This window comes from Myiozetetes cayanensis, unplaced genomic scaffold, assembly GCF_022539395.1.
Source record: "Myiozetetes cayanensis isolate MyiCay16 unplaced genomic scaffold, myiCay2020 scf10, whole genome shotgun sequence".
NCBI classification, from domain to species: Eukaryota; Metazoa; Chordata; class Aves; order Passeriformes; family Tyrannidae; genus Myiozetetes; species Myiozetetes cayanensis.
Genome location: NW_026086605.1, coordinates 23,633,558 through 23,646,257, shown reverse-complemented (window position 1 = coordinate 23,646,257; position 12,700 = coordinate 23,633,558). Strand labels below are relative to the sequence as shown.

The 12,700-nt window shown below is 33.7% G+C and overlaps 1 protein-coding gene across 27 annotated transcripts in view; it reads left to right on the top strand.

Moving 5' to 3' along the window:
* Positions 1-12,700, top strand: part of KCNMA1 (potassium calcium-activated channel subfamily M alpha 1) — a 469,151-nt gene that overhangs the window by 207,885 nt on the left and 248,566 nt on the right. For all 27 annotated transcript variants that reach the window (XM_050305299.1, XM_050305298.1, XM_050305292.1 and 24 more), the window contains exon 3: positions 5,268-5,329. In XM_050305299.1, coding sequence (XP_050161256.1) covers positions 5,268-5,329 — 62 coding nt within the window. The remainder of the gene's footprint in view (positions 1-5,267; positions 5,330-12,700) is intronic.

The window sequence follows — 12,700 nt, the reverse complement described above, 5'->3', positions numbered from 1 at the left end:
TTCCAGAACTTGCATGAGAATCAATGTATATATCATGGCTACTTCTTCAAAGTATTGTGTTCTGCCAAGCATGGCTCTTATACAGGGAGTATAGTAACAGTGAAATCTCTTTCCCTGCGTTTTTAATAAAAGGCAAATGACAGAAATTTTCCCAGTTTCTTGATATCCTTGTTTGAACTTTTAATTTATTATGTATTGCTGGTAGGAACATGATGGAAACTTGTTATGTCTTTTCATTATTTTATCACTTAATTTTCCTCCTCCTATTCACTCACTTCAGCTCTAATTTGTTGGTGTTTCGTGGTTTGCTCTTGTAAGGTAGCACATGGTTAGACAGTTTTCTTTAAAAGAGAAGCTGACATTGTATGCAGTTGTTCTGGAAGATATTAAGAGACCATTTCATCAATAAGAAATAAGATTTTGCAAACCTGAGAGAGGTAGAATGGCATTCTAAGACCCCCTTGGGAATTCGTGACCTCATAAGGGTGGATATTTTGCCTTTGGCATTGTAGTTATTTATATATTGGCCCAGGAGGGACCACGTAAAGAAGAAGAGGCAGAAAGACTCTTAAGCCCAGAGACAAGTCAGTGTACAGCTTCATCTAGAGCATGGTTCTAGGTCCTGTTAGTGGATTTGAGAGATCCTCACTCCTGGCTATCCAGCAGGGCGTAGTGGGAAAAAAGTCTCTAAACAGAGATTTACTATCAATTTCTATTCAAAATAAGCAAAAAGTTTTATTTGTCTTGACAAATCACAAAGTTCTGAAGACTGTTTTGTTGGATGAACTAATATGAGTTGTACAGTTTAGCATGAAGCAGCTACTTCAGTTCCCTAATTTATGTCCAAAGGTAATGTAAATAAAAACATCTCAGTAAGTGATAGAATAAAAAGAAATGTAGAACACTGATTTTTAGAACAAGAATCTCTATAGTAAATAGCACTTTGTATTTATAGTAATCTGAGATATATTAATTGCTCAGCTGTTTATATCAGCTGCACATAATTTCTTACCACTTATGGCTTTGCCTACATGGAATGCTTTCTGAGTGTTGCTGTTTGCATATAGGGTGTCAGTTAATGAGACAACAATTTAAGTAAGCCATTCTACTTCTTCTGTGGTCTAGACCTGCTCAAGTCTTACTTTTAAATTGCAGTAATTGCCCAGATGTGGGTGCATGTCCTAGAGTCTGCAAATAATGCTGGGATTGCCAAGCTAGAAGTAATTCCTACTTCTGAGATGTAGTTTGCATCTGGTCCTTAGATTTCTAAGGTGTTAATTCCTAACAAAGTAAATTTTGTCTGTCTATAAAAGAAACGTAATTGTTTTCTAATGTGTCAGTTAAAGGAAGTTTGGGTTTTATATTTAAACTATGGAAATTTTCATTAAAGTTAGGTTGAAACCTTAGGCTGTTGACATCTTAGTAATGCTAACTTTTCTGCCACAAAATTGAGGATGTTACTTTTTGCTCATAGGGAATAATTTGCGTTTTTCTTAAGTACTATCAGATACAAAAGCTAATAGGGTTTTTGTTTTAAATCATACTATGGTAATACTGAGTAGCTTATTAACAGAATTTACTGTGTCAATGTAGAAATGAAAAGTGAATTTCAAAAAATATTAATAATGAACAACTTGGTATATTTTAAGAATTATAGTAGCCTTATGGTTGAGTAACTGTAGAATAAAAAGAGTTTAAAACAAACATTTTTGAAGGACAGTACAGAACAGATTGTTGTCAGATTAAATAAAGACCCTGATGCCTTGAGGTGTTAGGCTTACAGGATTCTCGAAAGTTTTTCTTTTCACTGAATTCTTCTTATTGTAATACTTAACGTTGGAGGAAAATAAAATAGACAACTATTCCTTTTTTTTTTTTGCTTTGCTTCTTGAGTTCTATGCTATTTTGTATTAATTATGATTGGATAGTTCAATCTTGTGTAAGCAAGAATTTGCCTTTGAAACATCAAAGAGTTCTTGTTTCATCTTCCACGGAATGTTCAAATGTTGTAGGGTATGAGAGACAGTGCTGCTCTAGACATTGTTCCTTGCTGTGGGTGTGTTAACTGTAGCCTCCTTCTCTAATGTGAACAGCCTTTTCATTTTCTCTTGTTTCTTCAATAACACCTGGACATGAATTCAATGCAGTTGTAGGGGAAACAGTGCCACCCGTTGGATTATCTGTTTGTTACATGTGCTGGTCCTGGAAGGTGAGGTGATCCCCTTAACGATTTTTTTTTAATTATTTTAATTTTTTTATTTTATTTTTATTTGTTATGGATGTATAAATTTGATTGCAGCCAAAGCTTTTATGGAGCATCTTGCTCTCAGGAAAAAAAAAAAAAAAAATTCCTTAAGTGTATTTTATCTGCAGTTTCTCTGACTCTTGCCTCAAAAAGGCATTGTACACTTTTGTTGAAATCTGTGGCTGGATTTTTTTTTTTTTTTTAAATGAAAGATTTAGTGAAATATTTAGGGATATGCAGCAACTATTCCATGTTTTAATCAGATTGGTGTTTATTTTTAATTTGATACTAAGTGCTTAGCCAGGATAGCTGTTAGCATATGACTTCCCATTTCTCAATCTTAAACAAACACTAAGTTATAAATTAAAAGATTCTTTCCTTCCAGACAGAGAAAAGTTATATTAAATGTGTTGCAATAAACAGAGCAAGGAAGCTTCTCCTCATGGCCTAGTTAACAAAAAAGGCAGTAATAGACATCCATATATACTTTTTCCACTCTTAAGTTCTAGTTGCAGCAAATTTGGGGTAACAGTCTCTCTCTATCCACAACACTCTTCAAGCATAGCAAGGTCCCTAAAATAGGTGTTATCTTCCATGGCAATCTAGTGAAGATTAGAACAAACTCAATAAGCATCACCTAGGGTTTGAATAACCAGGTTGCATTCATGTTTATTTAGATGGGAATACAGAAAAAGAATTTGCATCTGAACCTCTATCATATAGTGTAGAAGAGTGCTTTGGTTTTTATATTTTTAAATTTATTTACTAATTTATTTTAATATAACTCTAATCTGATTAGTTCAGGCTCTGTTTTCCCACACATTTGATGGATTCAAGTTCAGCTCAATACCTCTCTCACTTAGCAAAAAAAAGTGAGTTTCTCTGATAGCAGGATTAAACGATGGAGTTTAAGATTCCATTCTCTTCTGATGCACTTTGTGTGATTCTTGGGGACATTATGAATTACAATGTTAGGTATGTGTTTTAAGCCACTAGAAGAGAAAATAAGCTTTGATTTAAAATCAGTCATATGTATTACAGTAGGGAAATGTAGTTCTGAATAGTTATCTCACTTGTGGCGTAGCATGGGATTATGGAGCTGCTTGCAAAATACAGATATTTGCATTTTAGTGGCAGTTATATGAACTGTCGTAGAACATTCAAATTCCTTACATGTTTAGGGACACCTTACACAGACTCTCTATAATATTATTTAAACAGAACAGTGATGATTAATAAGGCATTGGATATAACTGAAATGTGAGGCTGGTGTACAGTTATGCTGGGTTTGTTCTAGAAGATTCCTTTGTTTAGGAAGTAATGACTGAATGTTATAGCTTAAGATTTGCTAAGTGAAAAGGAAACTAAAAGTTGTTATATACTTTGAAAACTCGAAAGGGTGAGAAGAGTGTTTATAGAGTCCCAAATGGATTACAAGTTTAGTTTCTCAAAATTAATTTTGCATTAAGTGGTCATTTCAGCATTCTGCAACCCAAATCTCCTGCCATAGGGTATATCTCTTTTGTATTTTGTTGTTTGTGTTTTTGGTTCGTTGGTTGGAGGTTTTTTGTTTGTTTGGGTTTTTTTGTTGTTTTTATTTTTGCTTTGTTTTGTTTCCCCTCTGTTCTTTGTAGATTGTTTGCTTTTTTTTTTTTTAAATCTGGTTTTGGGGTTGATTTTTAGGAGATACATATATTTTAGTAGTGGTTTTGAGGATAGGCTAAAACATCCCCATTAGTATTTGGACTTAAATTATTTAAGAGTAAATAAATAGCTGTACTTGGAAACTGGTTTGGGTCAAATCAAAATTTTCTAAAACTTTTCTTAAATTTTAACCACTTCTGAGCTAAGAAGTTATATTTTAACTGACAGTTTGAGGATCTGCATGTCCCCTTAGTTATATCTGAAGGATCAGTTCTGTGTGTTTATTTTAAGGGACCTTATTTCTAAGCAGCTTTTTTGAGATGTGCTTGCCAGAAGACTAAGGGACATTTTATTTTGATTCTATAGACCAGCATATCACATGAGTTTGAGGAGACATAATTTTCCATTTTCCACATCCTCAGTGCAGCAGACAGAAATCTTTGCTGATTTCTTCCAGAAGAGTCAAAAATTAGCTTATTTGTCTCATATTTTTAGATTCCAAATTGGCCTTTTTCAAGTGGTAGAAACTTAGAAATATTTTTCAAGAGGATTTTTCAAGTAGAAACCTAGAGTAAGGATATCAAAAATCTAAATCACAATGGGTACATAAGCTATCATCTTTGGGAACCTGTAGAACAGCAATGGTGTTGGTTTTATGTTCAGAAAAAAGAAATTGGAGACAGAGGGAGATGTAATTAATCCAGTTTCTTCTGCATCAACCTGAAAAGCAAGTTCTGTTTTGTTAATAAGGTCTAGATGCCAGACCTAACAAAATGATTTGGTTCAAAAACTTAACAGATTTAAAGGTGGGAAAGGGTTGCAATGCTAAGGTATCCAGGGTATGTATTCCTTGGATCATGACATTCTGCATCAAGCTATTGTTTTAACTTGTTTGAAAGTTCACTATAGTCTCAATGGACAAGAGTGCAGAGTAACTGCATGTTTTGACACAGCTCTATACTTTTCCTGTGGGTTTCACATGTAAATTCAGTCTGATCTGTAATCACTCTTTGTTTATGTACCAGTGAGCAATCCTGAAGGATAGGTCTGATAAAGCTATATCATGATTTGAATACTATGCATTAATATTGCATGCCATTTAAAAATTAAGAATATAGTTTAGCAGAGTTTAGGATCTAGGACCTAATTCTGGATTTCCCTGAACTAGGATTTGTCTTGTGTCTCTTTTTCAATACAAGAAAGCATTCAATGATAATATATAATGTTTGAAGTTCAAGTAGGAGTATTTTTCTAAAGAAAATGAAAGCTGAAATAAAATGATACTACCTTGTGATTTATTTTCCTTGTCTTTTTTGTGTGTGTAAAAGAAAAAATATTTAACTCTGTTAAATAATTACTCTTTTCTTTTCTTTTTTAGGTTGTCTTAGTCTTCGCTCTTAGTATTGGTGCTCTTGTAATATACTTCATAGATTCATCAAAGTGAGTATTCTAGTACATTTTCCTTTCCTGCAGCAATTATACATCTTTAAATTGCTCCATTCATCTTCTTCAAATCAGTGCTTGGTCCCATTGCCTGAGTGCAAAGAACTTTATAATAGCACATGGTCCACAAAAATAACTCAAGAATGGGAAAAAGATCTTACATAAACTAGACTGAACACAGTCACATTGGATTTGTAGAATAAATAGAGAGAAAAACTACTTTTGTGTGTTGAGATTATACATACTATTGCAAAATTACAGTTTTTATATTCATTATGCAGGTGTAGAATTTTTCAGTTTCAAGACTGGGATAAGATATACAGGCCAACAATATTTGCCAAAAATTGCAGTTTACAGGTGAAAAAAGGTGTCTTGGGAGATTGACAGGAACAGTTCTGAAAACCTTTGAATGAATTAGACAGTACAGCATTATGTATTGCATATCTGTTCATATTTCCAAATTCTGGGTTTGATAGATTTCTATCAAGATAACGTGAACCAGCAAAAGTCTTCAAAGCATCTCAGTATTTTTAGATTTTACACTAATGTTATCTTCTAGTGTTGGCCAGGCAATAGAAAGTTTCATCCTGACCTTTTGAGGTATGTGATTGTGTGATACAAACTGGTGTGACTTGGAATATATTTTGATATTGTTTTCATATCAGACTGGACACTCAGTGTTGTAACAGGCAAAATGGTAGCCTAACACAGAAGAATAAAAGGGGACTTAATATTCTTCCTTGAATTCCAATTCTTTTGGGAGGATGATATTCAAAATATCAATAGCATTTTGAGGTTCTGTGACAACATTCTTAATGCTTTTCTCTGAACTAGTTTGAGGCTTGCCATTACTGCAGTGGTTAAGGTTGTGATTGTATGCCTAAGTTACTCCACGTGAGCCCACCTAGGTGTCTCTAATGGTAGTGGTTGTGTTCTAAAACAATCGTTCTGTGACTCAGAAAGTCAGACATTCCACTGTTGTCATCTGGATATACTGATATTTAGGAAGGTGTTAGCACCAGCAAAAGGTATTCTTGGATACATGGATGTCAGCTCTGCATTTTGTGAGTTTGAAGCTATCAATGTGTCAAACATAACCCAAATAACTATGGGAGAGATGTTGTTTACAGAGACGAGTCAAGTGGTGGGAAAACTCAAGTTCTATCTTCAGCTCCCTTGAAGAGAGGAAAGTTATTTTTCCTTCTTAACATTGCAATGAGTTTTCATTAATTTTTGAAATGTAGTATGTCACCATTGAAGTACATAAGATGGTACTTTTCTGAAAATCTTTGTAAAAGTTTTAAAAGCCCATTTTCTGGATGCTTATATGTCCAGGTCAAAAGTGTAAAATAGAATAAAACCTGTTTCCACTTATCTTTCAATTTCACATCAACAAAAGCTACAGCTATGTGTTGGGGCAATTTTGTGAAACTAATGGATTATATAATGAATTTTAGGCATTGCATTCTTCTAGTCTTTGATTGCTTTCCTCAAGAAGAGCAAAACTGACTGGGAGATGTCTCTGGGGTGCTTTCTGTGAGCCACCTATTCCATGTATTGCTACTGGCTTATTGGCTACTTGATCAACAAGTGTTTTAACTGTGCACTTCTCTTGGTTTTCAGTCAACATTTAGCTCCTGCTGCAGTTTAAATTTAGCAACCTCCAGTTAATATACTCAACTTGCATACTTTTTTTTTGGTTTCTCCTCCTTCTCTCTCTTACTCTCCTTTATTTCCACACACACATCTTGGTCTTTTTTTTTTGTTTTGTTTTTTAAATGCTGATTAGTAGTTTAATTCATGTTAGAAACACCACAGATATATTGCTGAATGGAAAAATTCTTCTTTATTCTGTATTAGCAGCTGATCTAACACCCATTTCAGTAATTTAGAATCAAATATAGTGATATCTGAGTCAATTTCAGATCCACGAGTGCATGCTTAGAAAAGTTATTCCTTTGAAAATTTGGTTAAACAGGAAATAATGAAGGTAGGATGAGAGGAATACTTGTGATATCCTCAACAAAACAGTTGGAACAACAGAGACTACAGCTTGACCAGGAACAGAACAGAAAAATAGTATCTAGTGCGCACACCAAGCAGATGGTAACATGCACTATTGCCTGCTTTCCCTTAACAGTGCATTCCATAGCTTTTGTGTTCTGCCTGTGCCATGGACTCTTAGCTGGTATTTGATCTTATGCATACAGTTACAAAAAACATGTCTTCGATCCAAAGCTGAAGAGTACTAGTGTACGAGTTGTCTAAAAGAAATGCCAGTTATATATTCATCCAAGACTCTTAATCTGTCAGTAGATTTGCAGATGCAATGACAGGTATGTCCACAAAGGAATCCTGCATGACTTCACACTTAAGGGGGATGAAGAAAGGTGGAAAAAACAACATCAGTTTCTTAGATACTGAAGAAAGGAGTGAAAAGATCACAGTTTTGTCAGGCAAGTATGTGTGTCATGATTAATTGTAGTGGAAGACACCAGTGTGAAGACTGTCACAGCTGTAAGAAGAGGGTAAACTAAGAGCATTTTTATACTACCCAGTTCATCACTCTAATAGACACTGCCAGACTAGTACCAGATGAAATGGCATGTCCAGTGCAATGCTATTTGGAGAGATCTGAGGTCAGAAAGTAGTGCAGTTTCATCAACGTACTCCATACCAGTTAGTCCTACATCTTAGCAGAGCCAATTAAATAGCTTTGTGTTGCTATAAAATATGTCTGTACTAATTCTGTTTCTGGCACAAACTTAGGAACTCTGCATCATACTTCATTACAAAATATGAGCACAGTTTTGATCATACACATCTGGTTTAGTCTGAACTGACTGAATTTCTTAGTAAGAAGCAGTGCTTAATTCACCTTTTGGGAAAGGTTCTAAACAAAATCACAAAAGCAATTATTCTTGGTAGAAAAAATGAAGGTTACTAATTTTGAAAACTATAGAGGTTCATCCAATCCTTTCATTGAGATTATTCTTAATTAATATTATTCAGTGCTTCTACTTTTCACAAGACATCACTTTGAATTGTTGTCTCCACAAGGTGTACATAGAATATTTTTCTTTAAACTGAATATGTACACTTTCAATGATGTGTTTTAGCAACTAATGGAAGATTTCAGTCCTTAAACTGAGAATTTATTTAGCAGAGAAATGACAATTTGGCATTTCTGTCAAGTAAGTTCAGTCACAACATGTTAGGAAATGTTTTACTTATTACTATGGACTAGACTCTTTCCTTCCTTTATTTTTGGAATCTCATTCATAAAATACTGTTTTCTTGGTCAGTGGTATTTTTCAATATTGGGAATAGCAGATAAATAAGAAACATTTACCAAAGAGATATTATAAATACTATTGACATAATTTTTTTAATCTTTAGGTAACAAATACCCTGCACATCTCCATACCCCTTTCGTCAATGCTTAAATAATCAAATAATTAAATTTTATTTTTAGATATTTTTTTTTTCTCTTTGATGTCTGTCTTCCATTTTTGGTTTGAATAAAAGCACAACATTCAAAGAAGAAGTCATAAGCAGATCTACTTCAGTACAGAATAACATCATAATTTTAATGCTGGTTCTTTTCCTATTCGTGTTTCCTTTAAAATTTATCATCATTTAATTTTTCAAGGTAAGAAAATAATGGAGTTATCCTCTTCTTAAGAGGAAAATCTGACTTGATATGGTTGTTGGGAGTCTACTGAATGTGCTGCAGTAGAATAAAGCTTGATGTCTGCCAATGCTTTTTAATTTTATGTGCTTTTTTATATGTGGTTTTCACGAACTTCCCCCTTCCTTTGTCCACTTCTGTTTATTTTTCTGCATGTAAAAGGTGCTTTAACAAATACATATAGAAGTACTTCTCTGAGTATTATTTACATCAGTACTAGAGATGCATTGCCCATTTTCATTTCCATTTGTCATTTTGACCTCTGCATATTGTACAGAATTACTGACTTGAATAGAATAGAGAATAACATTTGCCATGATCATCTTTAGGCATGGTCAGTAAAAGCATTAGGGGAGAGCTGCATTTTCTGCTGACCTGGGAACCTGGGCTCCTACTTTCTATTTCTTGTAATGGCAGTGGCATGGAAACTGTTTATGGTGTGAATATCCCTTTATGCTCTGGTTCTGGGTTCTCTTCTGGGGTGCAGTATAATGTAATAGGCAACTATAGATAATAGAAGGTGGGTTTTTTGCCAAACAGATTACTTTCTAATGACCAGTTGTTTCTTTCCTGTCCCTTGAAGTTTATCTCATTTACTAGAGTCCCTTCCCTGAAAATTTATATCAGTGTAGAAATCATAGAGGCCATCAATGACAAAGTGAAAAAAAAGAAAAAAGTCTTACAACTTGCTTTTTATACTCACATGTGCTTTTCAGATTAGCTTTTTGGAGTTGTTTTCTCAGAGGCACCAGCATACTTATTCCTTAATAGGTATTTTTTTTTCCAATACTGTGTCACATTGTACTTGATTAAAATTGTACATAAGAAGTACCATTTGGCAACGAGTGTAAAGCAGCTGGATCTAAGAATAACAGTAGCACTGTGAATAGGAAGATTTATACCAATATACAGACACGTAGGTTCATGCTGAGCTGTGAGCTTGTTCTCAACTGTTGTGTTCTTAATCAGAAAGCTGGAAAGTGGTTTCAGATTCCTAGCCTGGTTTGTAAACTAATATTTTTAAGTGAGCTTTGTGCTTTTTGCAAATGTGTCTATTTTAGATTTTCCTTAAGGCTTTATAAGTTTCTAAAGCTATGAGAAAATACCCTACATACCCTCCAGATCTCCATACCCCTTTCATCAATGCTATGACAGGAGAGGACAGCACAAATAGACACGTTTAGCCACCACAAACCATTAATCAAATTATTTTATAAGAAAAAAGAAAATATCTTTAATTGTTAAGCCACCTTGTCATGATTACAGTTTCATTGCTGATATGCATTATTCTTTCTTTTGTCCAACTTCTATTAGAAAAAAATATATATTAGATATCTATATATAAAAAATGATCCACATACATATTTCACTGCATAAAAATCCTCTTTCACTTAGAGACACATTAAATGTATTTTTGTGTTTTGTTCCATATGTGGATGACTTTCTGAAAGGATTGTCATTCCCTCTAGGAAAACAGTTTTGTTGCACTTCACTGGTACCTTTGAGTTCAGGATTTTTGACCTTGTCTTTTAGTATTTAGAGTGAAGCAAGTCTTTACCACCTGTGTTAACAATTAAACTTGATGATCTTAAAGGTCTCTTCCAACCTAAGTTGTTCTACCTGTTTGCTTAGTAGTAATATTAGCTGAGAACACATCAGAGATGCTATACTACGAATTGCCTAATGAAACAATACAACATGAAAAGGCTTGATTCTTATTTTGAAGGATTCCCACTGGTTTCTTGACATTGTATGGCAATATATTAGGAAGGGTTCATTAGAAATAAATGTTCTATTTGAGGAGTTTCCTTTGTGACAGCACAAGGAGAAAAGTATCATTAGCCAGTTCTCTTGGAATGTTTTACTAGCAAAAATATTTTTATGCTTTACATTTATTTTATTACAGTTACTGCCCAAGAGAATTTACATCTTTCTCATTTGTTTAGGCTGTGTTACCCCACTTTCAAGCATGTATTAGGTATGAAGTTTAACTACATAGTTCAGTAAGTCTGTGTAAACATCAACACTCAAGTGTTTTTAGATACCAGTCTCATTTCCATTACAAGTCATTAAACTTTTCCATATTACATGGAATAATTTGCAGAACATTTTGATGATTCTTTCTCAGTTTCATGGTGCTTTGGGGAAAAAGCAGTATAAAATAATTTCAATTGTAAATCAATAATTCAATACTGCTACATCTGAATTTTGAGTGGATCCCATTGGACTGATGCGTTAAAAAAAAATTTGCATGTGTCCAATATAATCAGAAATCAGTTCTTAGAGAAAGTTCAGCTTAATCTTACATTTTATTATGGATTTCAGTTTACAACTTAGTTTTCTGAGTGTATTTTTTTCCTTTCAGTCTTCAAGACATATAAGCATAAAAGATTGCTGGGTTTTTTTCTCCAGTAATCAGTTTTAGATCTATGCTGTATCATTTTGCTGAGGATATCCTGTACAGTTAAGGGTTTTATGCTCTTAAATATGCATTTACCAGTATTTTGAGTGTGTGCAGAATTTCCCATAGCATTTCAGTCTTCATATTTGAGGAATTAAGTAGGGCTTAAGTAGCACTAAGCTTTGTTTCAAGTCTTCCTACTTAGAGTGAAACTTACTCATGCAAAAATATTTTAATTATGTTTATAAAATTATTTCTCTTACAAATCTCATTATCCCACACTAAGAGCCTTCCATTATACTAAGTACACATTAGAGTTAGTATATATACATTTTTTTCACGATGCAGGACTAGAGATGTATAAGTTGAAATTCTGGGATCTGATTCAAAGAAATGCTGTTAGATTATATTTACCATTACCCAAATCGCTAAAATTACAATAGTCTGTATCTTGGCAAGTAGATTAAAACCAGTATTGTTCTCTTCATAATGAGAATTCTTGGGAAAGAATACAGACAGACTCACAGTACCTTGCAGTTTGGTGGCCTTGTCAATTTTAATATTTTGTTTAGTTTTGTTAATACTGCGTCAGTTTCTGGCCATTTCTGTGGGCTGATAAATTTTGTTCCATGCAGAAGTAAATCCAGTTATATGTATTCTTTCCATCTCTTTTTACACAAAGAAGGAAAAAGAAACTTTTAATTCCTAAAAACAGATCTTAGTTTTATTAACGTCTCAATTGTCAAATAGTGATAGGTGTAATTTTCTGATATAAAGAAAATTTACCTTAAATATGTAAGTGAATTTCTCTTGAGCGATTATTTTCAAGTCTCTTGGTTTCAACTATTATAAAAAAATTATAACTTCAGTTTTTCCTACTGCTCATTCTCAGTAAATGACAAAATCTGTGGTTTAAAAAGATTGCCAGCACCCTTTAAACTGATATAGAATTAAATAAGATTTTCTGTCATAAGTAAAGTCTAGTTTTTCTTTACCATGTTTGTAATAGATAACTGAGTGTAAACCATTATTGCTTTAATTGAAATGCAATTTGCAGAAGAAAGCCTTATTTGTGACAATGAACTGTAATTTTCTTCATTGCTCTGCAAATTTTCATGGGAAAATGTCCATAGCTGAGATTCATTGCTTTCGTATTGGCATGCTGCAGTCGAAGTCAGGTGGGTTTGCAACTCAATGCATGGCCTCTGCAGGCAGTTGAATACCAGAAAGATGGAAGGCCTTTGTTAGGTACAGATGGTGTTAATTATGAGTAAAA